At 46.4% G+C, this 18,087-nt stretch overlaps 1 protein-coding gene across 4 annotated transcripts in view; it reads left to right on the top strand.

Annotated features, from left to right (window-relative positions):
• Nucleotides 1-18,087, top strand: part of ADGRG7 (adhesion G protein-coupled receptor G7) — a 1,782,456-nt gene that overhangs the window by 422,424 nt on the left and 1,341,945 nt on the right. For all 4 annotated transcript variants that reach the window (XM_085622407.1, XM_085622408.1, XM_085622405.1 and 1 more), the window contains one exon: nucleotides 2,128-2,238. In XM_085622407.1, coding sequence (XP_085478533.1) covers nucleotides 2,128-2,238 — 111 coding nt within the window. The remainder of the gene's footprint in view (nucleotides 1-2,127; nucleotides 2,239-18,087) is intronic.

Raw genomic sequence — 18,087 nt, 5'->3', positions numbered from 1 at the left:
GTGGCAGAGGCAACATGCTAATGTTTGTCGTGCTCCATCTCTATTCATAGGCCGACGTGTTCACAGTAATGTGCGTCCTTTATAACTCCAGGGGCGATCAAACTGCTGTAGCTTGGTGACACATACATGTGCATGTGGCAGGAAGCATGAACAGCGCCCTGGGTGTGAAAGAAAATGTGGTGTTTGTTGTGGGGGCGTGGGTCGTTGCGGTAGGTGGTGTGAGAAAGATGGGAGCAGGGCAGGGGGTTGATGGGGTGCTAACAATTACTCTGAGGTACATTAAGTACTGATTATACATTCTTTAATGGGACCTCTTGAGACCAAGTAGGATAGACGAGCTGCTGTTAGCATGACATTGTCAGGCACCTCCCTGCTGCACCCATCGGAACATTTGGCACCCCGGGCCCAGCTCGCCCATGTCCGAGCCTTGTGTAAATGTCATAATGCTGAGGCCACAGTGGCGGCATAATGCATACGTGCATGATGATGCAATGACTCATATACATTATTGTTCTGTGGATTTTTATATTTGCTTGGGCTTGTCGGCATTAATTAGCATCAGCAATACACATTTTGTTTTTTCCTATTGTTGATGCTACACAATATCTGCGAAAAGCATTCAAAGCCAAAAGACGAGGTCTGTTATTTACCCTGCCCACATCATTTACGGTTAGTCACATATTGTTTCATTATGCAATGATGCTCTTTGATGCTGTCCTAAGCCTACCCCTCCCTGTTGGTGATTTATTCCAGCTGGCAATCCGTTTGAGGTTCGTCACTGACTTTTTGGTTGTTTTCCCAGTCTTGTGTGGCTGAATCTATGCTCGTTTGTGCTCCCAGCGCTAGCTCCTCATTAGTAGGTGTTCTTGCACCAATTTTAGCCCTACCAATTGAGCCGACCTCTTGGTCTATTTACTGATTCAATTTTGTCATTTTCTTTTCACCTTTTATATTACTCATTTTTTCAGTAGACCGTGAGTACCTTATCCGTACTCTTTGTAATGTGATTAGGTATTATAACACACTCGCCCTAATGGTAGCTATCTTTTCAAATGTTTTTGAATCACTCTTATTTGGGAGGGCCCGATTGGGGAGGCTTCTCCCCTCGACTGGTAACCATTCACGCACTTATTGGGTTAGTGCATGGTATGATGTGTGTTTAAACTCTTACATTGATGCATCCTCGCCAACTCTATACTATATAGATGTATTGCTTAGCGTGCTCGCCCTTCCTTCCATCCTCCTTGATATGCTGTTTTTTCAGAATGCACCTTTACTTCTAGTGGGCTGGAGCATATGCATAATTGAGTGTGGTTTGCACTGTCACCTAATGATACAATGAAGCAAATGAGTTTAAATAATTTAATAAGGCCTTTTTTGTCCAGAATGTTTAAGGTGGCTATTGACTTTGGCATGTGTCCAGATTAACATCCCACTTGATTCGCTTTGGGGTTAAAACACTGAAGGGAGATTGAAAATATATATTGTTAGCTGTATGATATCTTGGAGGTGTTATACATAGATATTCAGCTTTGGGGCATCCTGCGGTTCTACCCATGATGACCAGTGGGAGTTGCCTCTGATGATTCCTTTCTTTTATTTATGAGCCTTCTCTACTTCCTCTGATCCAGTTGGGCACAGGGTATTCTTCTCTGTCCTCTCACAGTGAAGTACGTGACTTTGCTTCCCTGGTGTCCATATGGCTTTCAAGATCAGGAGTTTTAGTAGGGGGGGCATGATGCAGACACAACATCTAGCAAACGCTCCAAGCAGGTCACATCCATTTTGAAGCATTAGTAGAGTCGGTAGTGAAATAATTCAGCTGCGATCTACATGCTCCCTGACACTACAGACCAGTTATGTTGCAGCATCTATAGAAGATGGGAAGATGTGGACAGTAAACTTTAATTGACAAATCATCAAATCTCATCAGGCATTGTGGCCTGGGATGAGGAGTGAGGCTGGGTCATAGCCTGCACCTCAAGACCCTGTTCAACCTCTATTCTATATAAAAAAAACAATTGGAGGTCTCATTTATCAAAGCTGTGTTCTCCCATTCTCTTTGAGGTTTTTACCAGTTGATCGACACCCAGAAACTCGTTTTTAATCTTCACTTCTTTTCCACAGGTAACCTCTGCAGTTTCAAAACATTTCCTGATGAAAATATAACTTTCCCACCAATTATAGCGGGCACAAATGGCAACTCTATCAGCGTATGCCCACCCGACACATACCATGGTGAGTGAAATCTTTGTCTGCATTTAAAAGTGTGATAGCTTCACGTAGATTTAGAATACCATTTTTTTCAAAATTTCTGGTTATAGAAAAATAGCACAAAGAAAATTGCGGTGACAGTAAACAGCTAAGATCGTAATGTTAAAATACGGACATACGACGAAGAATATCCAACAGTTTGGGAATAGTTTGAATCTCAATAGTTCGAACAACAACACACAAATCAGGCGCAAAATCCAGACATTCATTTTTCCAAATCATCATGATTAGTAGCCACAATAGGCATACATATCTCTCCCCGATATGCATTTCACATCCCCCATACTTTAGTCCATTTATTCGGACAACCCCTTCCTTCGTAGACCACCCTGTTGGCCTGCATGCACCAATCCATGTCTCTCTTCCAGTCCCTCAAGTTCCGGCTTGGTTCGGACCGCCACATATGCTCTATGTTCCGTTTGGCCACCATCAATCCCAACATGAGCCAAAGTCGATCCATTCGGGTTAAGCTGGTTTCAGCCAATACATTTAAAAGAAGCCATTTGCCTGATAATCCCAAGTAACTTCCACAAATGCTATTAAGGCAGGCAAGCACCCCCTTCCAGTTTTGCTGGAGCGCTGGGCAACTCTATATCATATGGAAAAACGTGCCGTCCCATTTCACATCTCCTGGAACACATTGCATTTTCTGCCTTATCCATTTTAACCTGTGTTGTACAAGCATAATAACTTTGGTGGAGGATTTTTTGTTGTATTAATTGAAATTGTGTTCGTATGGCCACCTCCCTGGGGGATGCTAGCACCTCAGGTCATTCGTCATCCTTCAAACTCTCCAGGTCTTGATCCCAGCTCTTTCTGAAATGGGCCCAAGAATCAGGGGTGTTATTCAGCAATTTACTATAGGTAAGTGAGATTGCATTTTTCGGCATATAATCATCCAGCAGTCTATCCTCAAGTAGGGAGGATACAGGGAGGTCCTTACACCTTGGGACCACACTTTGCAGAGCATGAGCAATTTGTTAATAGCGGTAAGCCTCCATGGGTGCCAATAGATAATTTTTCTGCAGCTCTATAAATGGAAGTATATCCCCCTGCTTCCACAGATCACCTACCCTGGATAGGCCAATTAAGTCTTATTTTTCAAAGCCTCTCTGTATAGCCAGGCTGCCCAATATCGCCATATCCCAAAAGGGAGTGCCGGTGTAATATTGTCTTTTCAACTCATAGCGTGTAAAGCGGTGTGCCAAAGGGCTAGTGTATTTGCTGAAGGACTGGGGAAGGGTGCCTTATGTGCTCCTGCATAAATGGCTCTAAGATAACCCCTAGGTCGCATGGCGGGTCTTGTGGCTTTGTGGACTAATGCATCCACTGTAGGGGACAGTGTTTGACCTCACTGTCATAGGCTCAAATCCTAAAAGAACTAGTGATGGACAGAATGCAGAACAATGTCATACATTCACCCCAGTACAGAGATCTGGGCCTAAATCCATCGTTTTTTTGCTCACCATGCCTTTCCAGTTTGGACCCAGCCATATGCAAATCAGTCTTGACCCTGTGCCTCATGGGAACAGACCAGCTCAAATCCTGGCAGATCCACTCAGCCTTTCATCCTTCTGTGGTTGATAAAATGAGTACCATTGAGTTGGGTAACATTAAACATCTGCTATTCAGCACCAAGATACCCTCTGGGTGAACGTGTGATTTACAAATACACATCTTATGTTATCCCTATCCAACCTTTATGCCGGTTCCTCCTCTTGAAGGTCGACCCAATGATTGATAGTAATAAGTTGTGCCGCCCAATAATTCTTTCTTATGTCGGGGAGAGCAATTCCACCATTATACCTACCCCATGTAAGCTTCTGAAGGGCTATTCGAGGGGGGGGGGTCCAAAAGAAGGGTACAGGTTTCCCTTTCAATTTCTTGGCAGTAGGTTAATGGGACAGGATAGGCCGTGTTGTGAAGAGCATACAATAAAAGGGGCAGGGCCATCATTTTAAAGAGGGCACCTCTGCCTAGGAGAGACAAAGGCAGGGCGTCCAGTTTTGGACACCCGCCCATAGTCTTATGAGTGGTGGTTCCAAGTTGCTTGTATAGAAGACTTGTGGGTCCCGGTGATGAAGATTCGCAAATATCGAAAACCCTCCATAATCACCTGAGCATCACAGTCAACAGCAAGTTTTGTGCTGCCCCATTAAGTATATAGATCAGAGATTTGTTCCAATTAATAGTGTATTCAGACTATTTATGGTCCCATGTGTATATATATATATATATATATATATATATATATATATATATATGCAACTCCTTGAACTCCTCGAACCTCCGCTACAAACACACAGCAGCAGCGGCGAACAGAGTAAACGGACCCCAATTGCTGGCAGGAAGATTTTATTTCTGCTCCTCTGCTTATACATAATTCTGGTAAAAGTGATGCTTGGCCAGCAATATAAAGCAAAATATCATCTGCATAGAGGGAGATTATATCTTCTAACCCTGTGATCCATTACAACCCTCTAATCAGAGGGACGCCGCTTGAGACACACCAGGTGGATTCTACCAGCTTGACGGGATCTGATCCTAGGAGCGGTCAATTTTTTCAGACACTCACCCCCAGTCACAGATCTGGGTTGAATCCATCATCATTCTTTAGCTCACTTCGCCACCCCAGTTCAGACCCAGCTATATGCAAAACAGTCTTGACCCTGTGCCTCATGGGAACAGTCCAGAACGATCTGCCAAACAAGGTCTTCCCTGGACTGGAAATATGCATCCTGGGACCGGTATCGGGATAACACTAGCTTGAATCCAGTGGCAAAGTGAGCAAGGGAGCCAGTGTCTGAAAAGTTCCAGCGCTCCATCCATAGTCTCCTTGTGTTTGCTTTGTTTGCCCTAATTTGGCAGGGTATGCCCAAACGTGGGTCCCTTGCTCACTTTGACACTGGATTCAAGCTAGCCTGGCTGATGAACGGTGTTACCCTGAAACCGGTCCCAGGATGCTTGTTTCCGGTCCAGAGAAGACCTCGCTTGGCAGTTCGGGCTGGACTGTTCCCATGAGGCACAGGGTCAAGACTAACTTGCATGTGGCTTGATCTGAACTGGGGTGGCGAAGGGAGCTAAAGAACGATGATGGATTCAACCCAGATCTGTGACTGGGGTGAGTGTCTGAAAAGTTTCAGCGCACCGTACATCAGCTCCTTGTGTTAGAAGTGCATTAATGTCAGCAAAGGCTACTTTGTGGAGTCGGGTAGTATATGGAGTAATAACAATATTAATCGTATTGCCTTCCCATTGTCCCGTCAGCACAACATATCTCCCATGAAAGTCAGGCCAGGTATGCTGTATGGTGAGTGGGATGTTTTACGCACCAGAATGCCAACCCCTCCTGACCCTGTTGTGTATCCCGCATCGGTGACCATTTTATAACCTCATCTATCCAGAGCGCGATATGTATTTCCTTGGAGGTGCGTGTCCTGGAAGAGAACTTTGTCAGGGGAGTGTCTCTTGAGGTACTGGAGAATAACTACCCGTTTGATTTGGTCTCCCAACCCATTTACATTCCAGGAAAGAATCTTGAAACTAGGTGCTACCAGGATATCAGCCATGGATCATAGATACCCGGGGAGGAATGCATGATGGGACTGCAGTTTGGTCTGGAGCGACAATCAGGGCCAATGGTAAAAAAGTGTCAAAGAAAGGATGTCATCATTACATTGATACAACAAAACGTAACTAAACAGTGTAACCAAAACACCTACGCAAAGCCCTCTCCCTGCATGGCGGACCCAGAACTGGCCGCTCCCTAACTGTGCAGAGCACCTGTCACCCCAAAACATTTGATTAACTGAGGGAGACTGTGGTTCCTGCCCACCAGTCACCAGGGCGTCCCCCACTAATAACAAGAAGCAATGTTACCGCATTGCAGTCCATTTTCAGTCTATTCTGCTCTCAAATCATTCATTAGTAAGCTTTATTCGATTTCAATTGAAATCATAAAAGCATTACAACATAGAAATATATATATGTTAGAAACAAATACATACATCATCAAATGTGACTAAATAAAACATCATGACATACAATAAAAAGACATTTAGACTGTTATAGTAAAAAACATACATACATATTGGGATCAATTAAAAACATGGTGTTGGAAATGGGATTTCTGTTTGGCTAGGGCTTGCGCCTAAGCCAGGAAGAAACCACCACTCTAGTCAGGGCAAGGGAGTTACACGCTGAAGATAACCCCTGCTCACCCCCATGGTAGCTTTGCACGAGCAGTCAGGCTTATCCCAGAGGCAATGTGTAAAGCGTTTGCGCAACACATACACACAACAGCAACACACTAGGCACACTACAAAAGAACTCCACACAAAGTTATATAACAAATAGTCTTTGTATTATCATAAACACATTAGAAACATAATCACACATTTACACTGTGTCAACCGGCACTAGGCAATATTCACAGGGGATTATATATAGGACCAGGCCAATCGGGCCACGGTCAGAGCCATCAGAACAGGTAAGTAAATATAAAACACAACTAGTTACTACTGGTACAATAATGATCTCAGCATTATCACATTAGCATTATACACCATCCTAAAATATCAGAAGCATGACATTAGGCATAAACACATTAGGCCCAAACCTCATTAGCATACACACATTACAAATTAGGCCTCACCAGCATAAAAACATCATGCAATAACCTCATAAGCCTAAACACATTACTCATTAGGTATCACCAGCATAAACACATTATGCAATCACCTCATAAGCATAAACACATTACGCATTAGGTATCACCAGCATAAACATATTAGATTAGGCATCAAAATCATAAGCATAATCGTGAGGCATCACATTGGGCATAAAACACCTTGGGCCTCATGTAGGTAGCCAAATACCGGTCGGTAACGGCCGATTTTCGGTAATTTTACCGTTACCGACCGGTATTTTGGCTAATGGTATGTAGGGGGACATTTTTTGGTGTCGGAATTTACCGAATCGTTAAAATTACCGAATCGGTAATAATACCGAATCGGTAATGTTACCGAATCGGTAACTTATCCGAATCGGTAATTTTACCGATTCGGTAAATTCCGACACCAAAATCGAGATGTAGGGGGAGTGTGTGGGTGTGTGTTAGAGTCGGTATTTACCACCAACTTTTAGTTGGTGGTAAATAATTAAAGTATGTATTTATGCATTTTGACGCGCGTAGCAGTGTGCAATGTGGCATACATACATGCCCTTAGGGCATGTATGTGTGCCACATGTGCACACATGGCCGAATCAGGGGTGCAACAGGGTGTCAATGTGACACCCTGCCACCCATGCAAGTGTTCCCCCCATTACCGAATCGGTATTTACCGATTCGGTAATGAGGCATACCTTCCCATCAATGGGAAGGTATGCCTCATTACCGAATCGGTAAATACCGATTCGGTAATTACCGAATAGTAACGAATCGGTAAAAAATACCGACTCATTACCTACATACGAGTTACCACTTCTAAAATACCGATTCGGTATCGTTCGGTATTTTAGAAGTGGTAACTGGTATGCTACCTACATGAGGCCCCTTGTGCATTAATCATGGTGCATAGCACAATGAAATGACCCCCAGGCCAACTGGCCTTCCTATGGGGCTCAAATGCCCTATGTCCCAAATGTCAGGGCGTAGCTGCAAATACAGCGATGCAAAGTGCGCAAGGCGCTGGGGCCTCACTCCTCCATCTCAAGAAAAAAAATGCCCCCAAAGGAAAAATGCACTGGCATAACAGTGCCTCATGAGCCCCACTCTGGGACTCTGTAAAACAAATGGCCCCCAACGTTGCAGCTGCCTGCGCTCTCACAGGGCAGCTGGGATTGGCACAAAGGACACTGGCACCACCGTGCCGCTTGGGAGCTCCCCTCCGGGACTCCTCCAATAATTTGCCCAACCGTTGCAGCTGCCCACAACTGCGGTGCAGCTGTGAAAAGAAAACCAGCACGGGCACTCACTGTGCCTTGGGAGCACCACTTCTCTCAAATCAGCCCCACTCACCAGGCACTCTTGTTCGTGGGTGCACCAGCACCGGGCCGTCTCCTCTCTTCCTGGCCAAAATGGGCGGGCCCAGTCTCCCTTTCTGTTGCCTCACGACGAGACTCAGGGCACACACTGGGCTCTCCTTGGCCTTCCGGGAGCCCCGCCCACCACAAGGCGTTCTCTGCCTGACTTGCTCCTGCTCTTGGGCACGTCAGCTCTTCTTCCTGGAGTTCCGCGCGGCCACAGGCAGAGTTCCTTCCCCCTTCTGGCGGCAACGAGGTGCCGCCCATAACCAGGCAACCTCTGCCTGATGTTCAGCTAGGGTTGCGGCGGTGATCTTCCCTAGATCTCGGCAAATGCGGGGTGGGCTCCCGCCAAATAAACAACAAGGCAGGGTGGGCTCCCGCCAAGTAGGCAGCAATGAGGGTGGGCACCCGCTCTAAAGGCACAGATGCTGGGTGGGCTCCCTCTCGTTTTTTAAGCATAACACGGGATGGACACCCGCTCCTTTAACAAAACACGGGTGGGCTCCCGCTCGGTAAACAGCCAATGCGGGGTGGGCACCCGTGGCAATAATGCAAAACGCGGGGTGGGCTCCCGCCAAGTAAATAGCGCAGGGGGAATCCCACACGACAGGATTCCTTCGGGGCACGTCACAGCCCCGCGCTGCCAGGCCACACGCTCCTCTCTCCTTGGCAGTCTTGGAGTCCCCTCCTCTGGGGCTCCAGTAAATGAAATGTAGCACTCTCGAGGCGCTAAGCCCCTCAAAAGTTCCTGGGGTAAAGCTGGGCAAGGAATCCAGCAGGCAGGAATTACAAGTCCTTGGGGCTGGGGACACCCCAGCAGGGCGCAGCCAGGCAGGCCAACACGCAGGGACCCCCAAGAAGCTGCAGCTGGGTCCCACGGCGGTTCCTCCTGGCAGAGTGTCCCCCCCCCCAGCCCAAGTAAGCACAAACACAGCTAAAAAAACATGGGGTCACAGCCCCTACATTTATATTACATTCCTCCTTTGTCTGCGCTGGCACAGGGGCTTGGGAGAACCAGTTGCAACTGGTTCTGGGGGGTGTGGATCACTTTGTGTACAGTGCTCACACCCTCCTTTGTGAGATGAGGTCTCTGCCATCAGACACACCACAGGGGGCGGAGCCAGCATTGTATAGGCTAGGCACATACCTATTCAGGGACCAGGGACTTCTCCTCCCACTACTCCAAATGCAGATGTCCCATTCAGCCTAGTGCTAACTCACCCTGCCCCTCCTGGAGCCACACACACCTCACCAGCCCCTGTCACTCAAAAGCCAGACATGCAATTCACATCAGGCAGGCAGACACATAGCACACAGAAATGCCAACTTCTAAAAGTGGCATTTCTAAAATAGTTATAATAAATCTGCACATACCATTGTGTAGCATTTATTATCACTATTCCAAACATACCAAACTTGACTACGCTGCTCCTCTCATATCAGGAATTACCACTGAAACACTTATCAGGGAATCCCCAATGCATACCTATGGGAGGGCAGGCTCACAGTAGTGAGAAACCAAAATGGCTGTTTGTCACTACCAGGAAATGTCACAACCTTAAGGTACATGTCCTACCTTTTACCTACAATACACCCTGCCCACAGGACTAGCTAGGGCCTACCTTAGGGGTGACTGACATGTAGTAAAAGGGGAGTCACAGACATGGCACACACTTTATGTGCCACGTCATAGCGGCAGTAACACTGCGCGCACAGGCCCTGCAATGGCAGAGGCCTGAGACAGGTTTGAAAGGCTACTTTGGTGGGTGGCGCAGTCAGCGCTGCAAGCCCACCAGTAGCATTTAATTTACCAGCCCCGGGTACATGAGATACCACTTTACAGGGGACTGACTGGTAAATTAAATATGCCAAACAGGTGTAGACCAATCTTAGCATGTTTACCACAGAGAGCCACACATTACACTGGACAGCAGTGCTAAAGGGCCCAGAGTCCTAAAACCACCAACACCATGTCAGAAAAAAGGCTAGGAGAAAGGCAAAAAGTTTAGGGATGACCCTGCAAAAAGGGGCAAGTCCAACACATGGCATCTAAAAACAGCATTATTATTTACAAATTTGTGCGTCATTTAAAACTTCCTTCTTGCAAAGATCTCTGACCATAGAAAAAATTGACAGATCGCAGCATATTTCCAGAAAAGGTAAGGTTTGCAAAAACAAAAATGCTGGGTGGCATTGTTTGAAATTTAAAAACTTTAGAACTGGAATAATATAGTATTTCCTCTGTTATATAGACAGTTTGCAAAAAAGCACTAACATGCATAGGTCTCTGTTTCGACACTTGGTCACAGGGACAGTTATCTAATTTTTTAGACCAATCATTCATTACGAGAAAGTTGGTTAAGCGGTTAAAGATATCCATTCTGAAATGCGTAAGTACAGACCTATGCCTGGGATTCGGAATAAACTTTAGGTAAGGTTAGGTAAGGTTGCATATTGTACTTAATTGGCATAGACTGAGTTTTTAAGACTGCAGGGTTTAACAGCTCAGTATTCACACTGAGTTTTTCAAGGAGGTCCAGGCACTTAATTTTCAGATCTTTTCTACTCATGTCTAACAAAGTATTTGGCTGTTTAAAATACAATGGATGACCCAAGTCCCAGCAGAATTGTTTAATATAAACCAGCCATGGGAGATGCTTTTCAGAGCTAAGGTTGAGGCAATCTCTAATAACTGCCAGATTAAGGCCAGTGAATTATGAAGTCCAAATCTTGTGCCATAACAAGATTGGCTGCATCTTAGTTGTATCAACAAGAAATGATAGTCCCAGTTCTGCATGGCAAACCTAAGAAGAAGCACTTTTTTTTAGATGCAGCAAGAAGCTGCCTCAAACTCATTTTCTACTATTTGAAGTGCCTTGCAATTAACATGTCCCCATGCACCTGACCCATAAGTAGCAATAGATAGGCATTTAGCCTTATAAATCTTTAGCATTTCATGGAATGAGTTCTTACCTAGCTCCCTTGCGAAGTTGGATAGGGCCATAACTGATTTTTTTATACAAAGAATTCCCGGTCTTGATACATTGAGTCCATGTGCTCTCCTTATCAAACAGTATACACAGATAAGAAAAGGTCATCGTAGAAAATCTTCGTATCAAGTATTTTGATATTGCGCCATTTTACTATTCTACTACCACAATTCTTAATATAGGTTTTAGTTTGATTGACTAGAAGCCCAAGTCTTGCATATAATCAACAACATTTGAGAGCAGTGAGTTTTTGTAGGCCTTATGGAGTTCGTGCCATAAGAACAGCGTCATCCGCATATAGGAGGGCCGGTATGTGTCGATGACCAGTTTGTGGGAGATCCTTAGATTTATTATATTAGCCAATTCCTTCCCAAGACTGTTTATATATAAAGAGAATAAAAAAAGGTGCAAGTGCGTAGCCCTGCCACACCCCTCGCTCTATGCGGAAGGACCTAGTGCACTTGTCACTGAAACCGTAGTGAACTCCAGCATTGCTACCTGAATATAATTCTCTTAGGAAGTGGATTACAGATATCCCCACCCCTAAATCAGTCAAGATTTTCCACAACTTGCTATGGCTAATGCAATAAAATGCAGATGATAAATCTATAAAGGAAAGGTAAATTGTCTCTCTCTTAATCTTAGTATATTTCATGATTAAGCAATTTAGATTCAATCCCTGTTCTATAATTCCCACTCTATTGTGAAAACCATGCTGTAGATCTGAAAGAATTTTTTCTGAATCTGCCAAATCCTGGAACTTGTTTAAAATAATCCAGCTCGTTATCTTCACTAATGTGTCAAGCAGAGATATCGGCTGGGAGCATGTAGGATTATTACGGTCCCCTTTTTTTTTTTATAGATTAGGACTATAATTGACTCTGCCCAAGTTGGTAGGAAACCTATACAGCAGTCGCCTAGTGCCAAAGTTTAATAAAGGACCCCATATTAGTGTGTTGGAACAAGTCTACCGGGTTGCCATCGGGGCCTGGTGCTTTGCCCCCTTTACTGTCATTAATAGCCCTAATGACTTCCTCTAAACTAAGAGAAAGATCAATGCAGCCATAAGGTAAATGTTTAGGTGTAAGATGATCGGTAGTATGTACTGGGCTCACCGTCTCAGTAGGTGGAATTGAACATATTCCAGAAAAGTGTTCAATCAATTCTTGTTCTAAAATGGCTATCTCTAGCCTAGGTGCTCTCTCATCTATTCGTATTGGCGAGTTGACTAATTGCCAAAAAGTAGTATTCTCCTTGTTCAGATTTGCTTCAAGCAAAGATTCCCATTCTTTATTTCTCAAGGCTGTTTTCTCTGTTTCACTGCTCTCTTATAGTCCGCTCCACAAGACTGTATCTCCGTTTTGCACCTAATGGACTTATGTAGTGCATACTTTAATCTCTTGTGTGCTTTTGTACGCTCAGAGTCAAACCATCAGTCCTTATTCAAGTTGAGCGCCCTCTTGAAGAAGAAAGTCCCTCCTTAACTCCCCTACAAATCTCCAAAAACGCTTCAATATGGGCGTGTGGATCAACTGTATCATCTAGGCATGCCATAAAGGCATCCCTATGGGCACATATTAACAGCTTCAAGAAAGCTTCTGTTTCAATCTGGGTCCATTGTAATGTATAACCATTATGAGAGGCTAGTTGAATAATGTCAGCTGTAACCAGAGATTTTTTCGGTATATGGGCATCGGAGAAAATGTTGAGAGTAAGTTAGATGCTCTGAGGGTAGTAGACACTTAACGAGATTTCATGAGTAACAAACTTATGAGCTCTAGTTGCGAAACTGCTAAAAAGGAGCACAAAATCAATAACACTATGCTTGTCTCTACCATTAAAAGTTGGCTTGAATAAAGCGTAGGGAGCAGAAACCTCATTAGCAAACACAAAATCATATTCATAAAGTAAATCATTTAATAGTTCAGTATAACGGTTGTGTACAAAATGTGTTTGTGCGGAGTTCTCGTTGTTAATAAATACACAAACCCTTTTTAAGAAGGCAGATTGCATAAGTGTAGGTTGAAATCACCCCCCAACAAAATTACCAGGTTGTTTTGATTGACTTTACATAACGACTCTAGATCATTGTCTAGATGTTGAAGCACACTAGTTATGTCAGTTGACGTGGTGTTATTATAAACATTATTCACAGCTAGTATCATAGTATTAGAGATGTCATCTGGAAGAATAAGTTGTGTGCTACCATTGGTAGCTTACTAAATGGCACATGATTGGATACGTAGGTGCAGATTCCTCCCTTCGGTCTACCATGTTTGGATGGGGCGACAGGGGCATGGTAAGTTCTATACCCATTAATATTCACAGGGTTCAGAAACCATGTCTCCTGTTAACACAATATGCTGAACCCAACAACGAAATCCAACTATTCAGGGGCCGATTCCGATACCCGGTCGAACAGCTGTCCGTAGCCTTACCGTGCGAACGACACGTACCCGGAGCCGGTCCATCCTGTAGAGTAAGTACGATGCACATAACTGCCAAAAACACGACCGACACGTAGGCTGTGATTGAAGCTCCATTCTCCGTCCGAGCCGTAACTCCTAACGCTGAACCGAGTCGCCTGAAAGCAGTATCCATAGCAGTTTCCGCCCTGACAAGTACGATGCGCACTTCCTAGGCGCGGGATGGGTCGCCACGTACGGGACGTCACAGCATCCGGAAAACAAGCATATCAGCTACGATTCGCGCCCCAACTCAATACACGGCTACGAGACAGACCAGCTTGCAGCGGGTACGAAACGGAGCAGCAAGCTGCGTGTACGATACGAACACATCATGAATCCCATCACGCAGGTCATACCAGTACTCTACATCTATGACCGGCTCAGGAACCGACGCCAACGGCGCAGGCGGTAAGTCAGACACCTACCACATAAACAAACGACACGTACCAGCAAAATGGCACACACACACAGGGGATCCACATCCTGGACACTAACAACAGCCCGCCATAGGGGTTGCAGGGCCAGCACCACTAACACCCCCACCCATAGGGCTTATGTTGCCCATCACTACTGCCACCCCCACCCATAGGGGACCTGTTGCCCATCACTACTGCCACCCCCACGCATAGGGGACCGGTTGCCCATCACTACTGCCACCCCCACCCATAGGGGACCTGTTGCCCATCACCCATGCAACCCCCAGCCATAGGGCTTATGTTGCCCATCACCCCTGCCACCCACACCCATAGGGGACCTGTTCCCATCACTACTGCCAGCCCCACCCATAGGGGACCTGTTGCCCATCACTACTGCCACCCCCACCCATAGGGGACCTGTTGCCTATCACCGCTGAAACCCCACCCATAGGGCTTATGTTTCCCATCACTACTGCCACCCCAGCCATAGGGCTTATGTGGCCCATCCCTACTGCCACCCCCAGGGATTATGTTGCCCATCACCCCTGCCACCCACACCCATAGGGGACCTGTTGCCCATCACTACTGCCACCCCCACCCATAGGACTATGTTGCCCATCACCCCTGCCACCCCCACCCATAGGGCTTATGTTGCCCATCACTACTGCCACCCCCAGCCATAGGGCTTATGTTGCCCATCACCCCTGCCACCCCCAGCCATAGGGCTTATGTTGCCCATCACTACTGCCAGCCCCAGCCATAGGGGACCTGTTGCCCATCACTACTGCCACCCCCACCTATAGGGACTATGTTGCCCATCACCCCTGCCACCCCCAGCCATAGGGCTTATGTTGCCCATCACTACTGCCAGCCCCAGCCATAGGGGACCTGTTGCCCATCACTACTCCCACCCCCACCCATAGGGCATATGTTGCCCAGCACTACTGCCACCCCCAGCCATAGGATGGGTGATGCGCAACACATCCAGCATACTCCAACATCAGGTATGTCAGCAAAATACATCCCCCCTAACATCATGACAACAGTGTGCAGTCTGTGACAAATACCCACAACAGTGATTATGACTTCGAACATACAATGTAACTAACAGCACATGTGTGACCAACACATGAGTGTGACATACACAAGGCAAGCATCGCCATAGCACTGTGACAATGTAAAAAGAACACCCCCTCACTGTGTAGAACAGAAGTTAAGTGTGGGCTTCCAAAATGCAGCAGATGTTGAGCATTGTGGTGATGGGGACTAAACCCCCCCTCATCACAGTGACCAAAAGTTAAGTGTCATCATGGTCAAAGCTGCAAATAACAAACAGCATGTATGATCCCTGCTCCCAACACATTAAACACTCTGGGTCAAACTAGTGGTTGTGTCCCATTCCCACAGAGATGTGGTGAGGCTAACAGTGCTGTGTAAGCCTGGGCAAAGCACTACGCTACGCTCGCGTAGTTTGCGAAGTTCGCGCTACTTCGCACTACGCGAACTGCACGTAGCACAGTGCGAACACGCGTAGCGTAGTGTTGCGTAGTGCTGCGGTCATTTTTTGCTTGCTTGCGGTCCTCAACGTCAAGTTGGCGACCGCGAGCAAGCAAAATTACATCCCGGCGAGACTTTTTCCTTGTTCGCGATCAGCAACTGCAAGTTGGCGATCGCGAGCATGGAAAATAAACCTCCCGGCGAGATTCCCAACGCGAGGAGGTCAGGTTTCTCATTTCGAGTGGTCGCGTATGCTCGCGACCGCTCGCGATGAGAAACTACCAGTTTGTGTTGAGAAAGCTGAAGCTCGAGTAAAAATCTACTCGAGCAGCAGAAAACTACAGCTCGCACTGCGCAAGATGCCATTTTCAATGATTGCACAGTGCCGGTTGCTTGTCCGCACTGTGCAATCATTGAAAACGACATCTGGCACAGTGCGAACAAGGTACTACGCAGTTCGCGAAGTGCTACGCGTAGCTCGCGTAGTGCGAACTTAACTTTGCGTAGCTTCGCGAAGTGCTACTTCGCGAACTACGCCCAGGCCTAGTGCTGTGGAAACATAACACACTCTCGGCCATGTGCAGACAAGCACCACACATGGGGGCTGACAATGCATGCATACAGTGTAAAATGACACAAGAGCAGAAGTGACCCTCACCAAGCATGCACACATCTCGAAAATAGACACACTAATCAAAACAACATGTGTAGACTGTAGGTGTCAGCTCACAAACACACATTCCATGCCAGCAATGGCACCTAACAAAACGGATGAATGTGCACAATGATGTGATATGTCTCATAGGGACAGCAGGCAAAATCACAGAAACACCATCCAGACAAAGGCCCACAACCGCAATACCAATGCACTGGTGCAGATGCACAAACACAATCAGGCAACCTCACACTGCACATCTGACACAGCATGTGTGTGTGTGTCACAGTATCCCCAGGCAACTACACAACACATGAGGGGGGCTGAACCACAGTGACACAGATGTGGACACAGTGCCACACAAAAGTAAACCATCATTGGGACACCCTCAGTGGGCAATCAGGCATTGGGAGATGAGAGGGAGCACAACAGACACATGTGATACAAGCTGGAATGAACACAAACTTACACAGCAAGAGACTGACACACAACACCACTACCCCCAGGGACCAGACATTGGGGTGACACAAGCCTTCATGACACCTCCACTGTGATGACGAAGGCAGATGTCGTACAAACTGGGAAACCCAGACATGTGTCCTGTGCCACAAACGTACATCACACATACACAAATCACTCAGCATGGCCCCTCATCCATGGACAAACGGGAGCTAGGGGACCATCCATGCAAACATTTACATCAGTCCACCCTCAACACCACACACACTGAACAGCAACAATATGTATCTGTGAAGCCCACATGGACAGGTGACATTGCACATGCACCCATGACAAACCCAGGAATGTTGGGAGGAACTAAGGTGCACACACACATCACACTAGGACCGTTTACAACCCGGGGGAATGACAGACATACTGCACAGTATGCGGTACATGGCCATGACCTCAAAGCTTGCGTAACTTTCAGAATCCCTGCCACAGTCCCAGGACAATGCAGAAGCCAATGAGAACCACAAGGCACCCATGCTGACACCTGCCAGCATCGCAGCCATGAACCCGACAAGTGGGAGCAGTCACACACACATACAAATGTCTCAATCACTGAAAGGTACCACCTAGGGACAACTACATGATTTTGCAAATAAACAGGTGCCTTGAGGAACCCTGACTGTGTCCCATCTGTGTCTGACAACATCATCACCACTCAGAACTGACAAATACCAATGATGATACACCAATTAACGGTAGTGTGTCATGCACCCACACATCTGGTAGCCCATTGAAAAAGTAGTGGGATGAACCCAGTACCACTCAGCAAGCATCAACACAGGAACATATCAAGGGAACACTGTCTGTGTATGAACAGGGATGTGGACACACACACATGCTCATACAACACACACCATGGGCCCAGGCCATATCACTGGACAACACACTTACTTGAGGGGACCCAACTCCTGTGGAAGCCCAGCTGTGCCAGATATATTCCCCGCACGTTTCACTCATGTCTGCAGAACACTTGGTCAGTCAGCCATCAGTTACCACACAATGAAGATCTCTGGTCACAACAGCCTGGGTACGTGAGTCTCATCTGCACATACCCAAAGCATATGTCTAGGAAGTTGTACAGAGGACCCAGTTGCTCCCATACCAATGATGCCCATACCTGTAGGTCCAGTGTTGAGGAGCACAAAGTCTGTTGAAGTGACAAATTGGACAATGGGAAGCACATCATATGTGCAGGGGTGCAAGCCACAGATGTGACCATGCAAATGAAATGTTCACAGAGATGTCCACAA

The sequence above is a fragment of the Triturus cristatus genome, chromosome 8 (genome assembly GCF_964204655.1).
Source record: "Triturus cristatus chromosome 8, aTriCri1.1, whole genome shotgun sequence".
Classification (NCBI taxonomy): Eukaryota; Metazoa; Chordata; class Amphibia; order Caudata; family Salamandridae; genus Triturus; species Triturus cristatus.
Note: the sequence above shows the minus strand (reverse complement) of the source record. Positions and strands in the feature narration are given on the sequence as shown.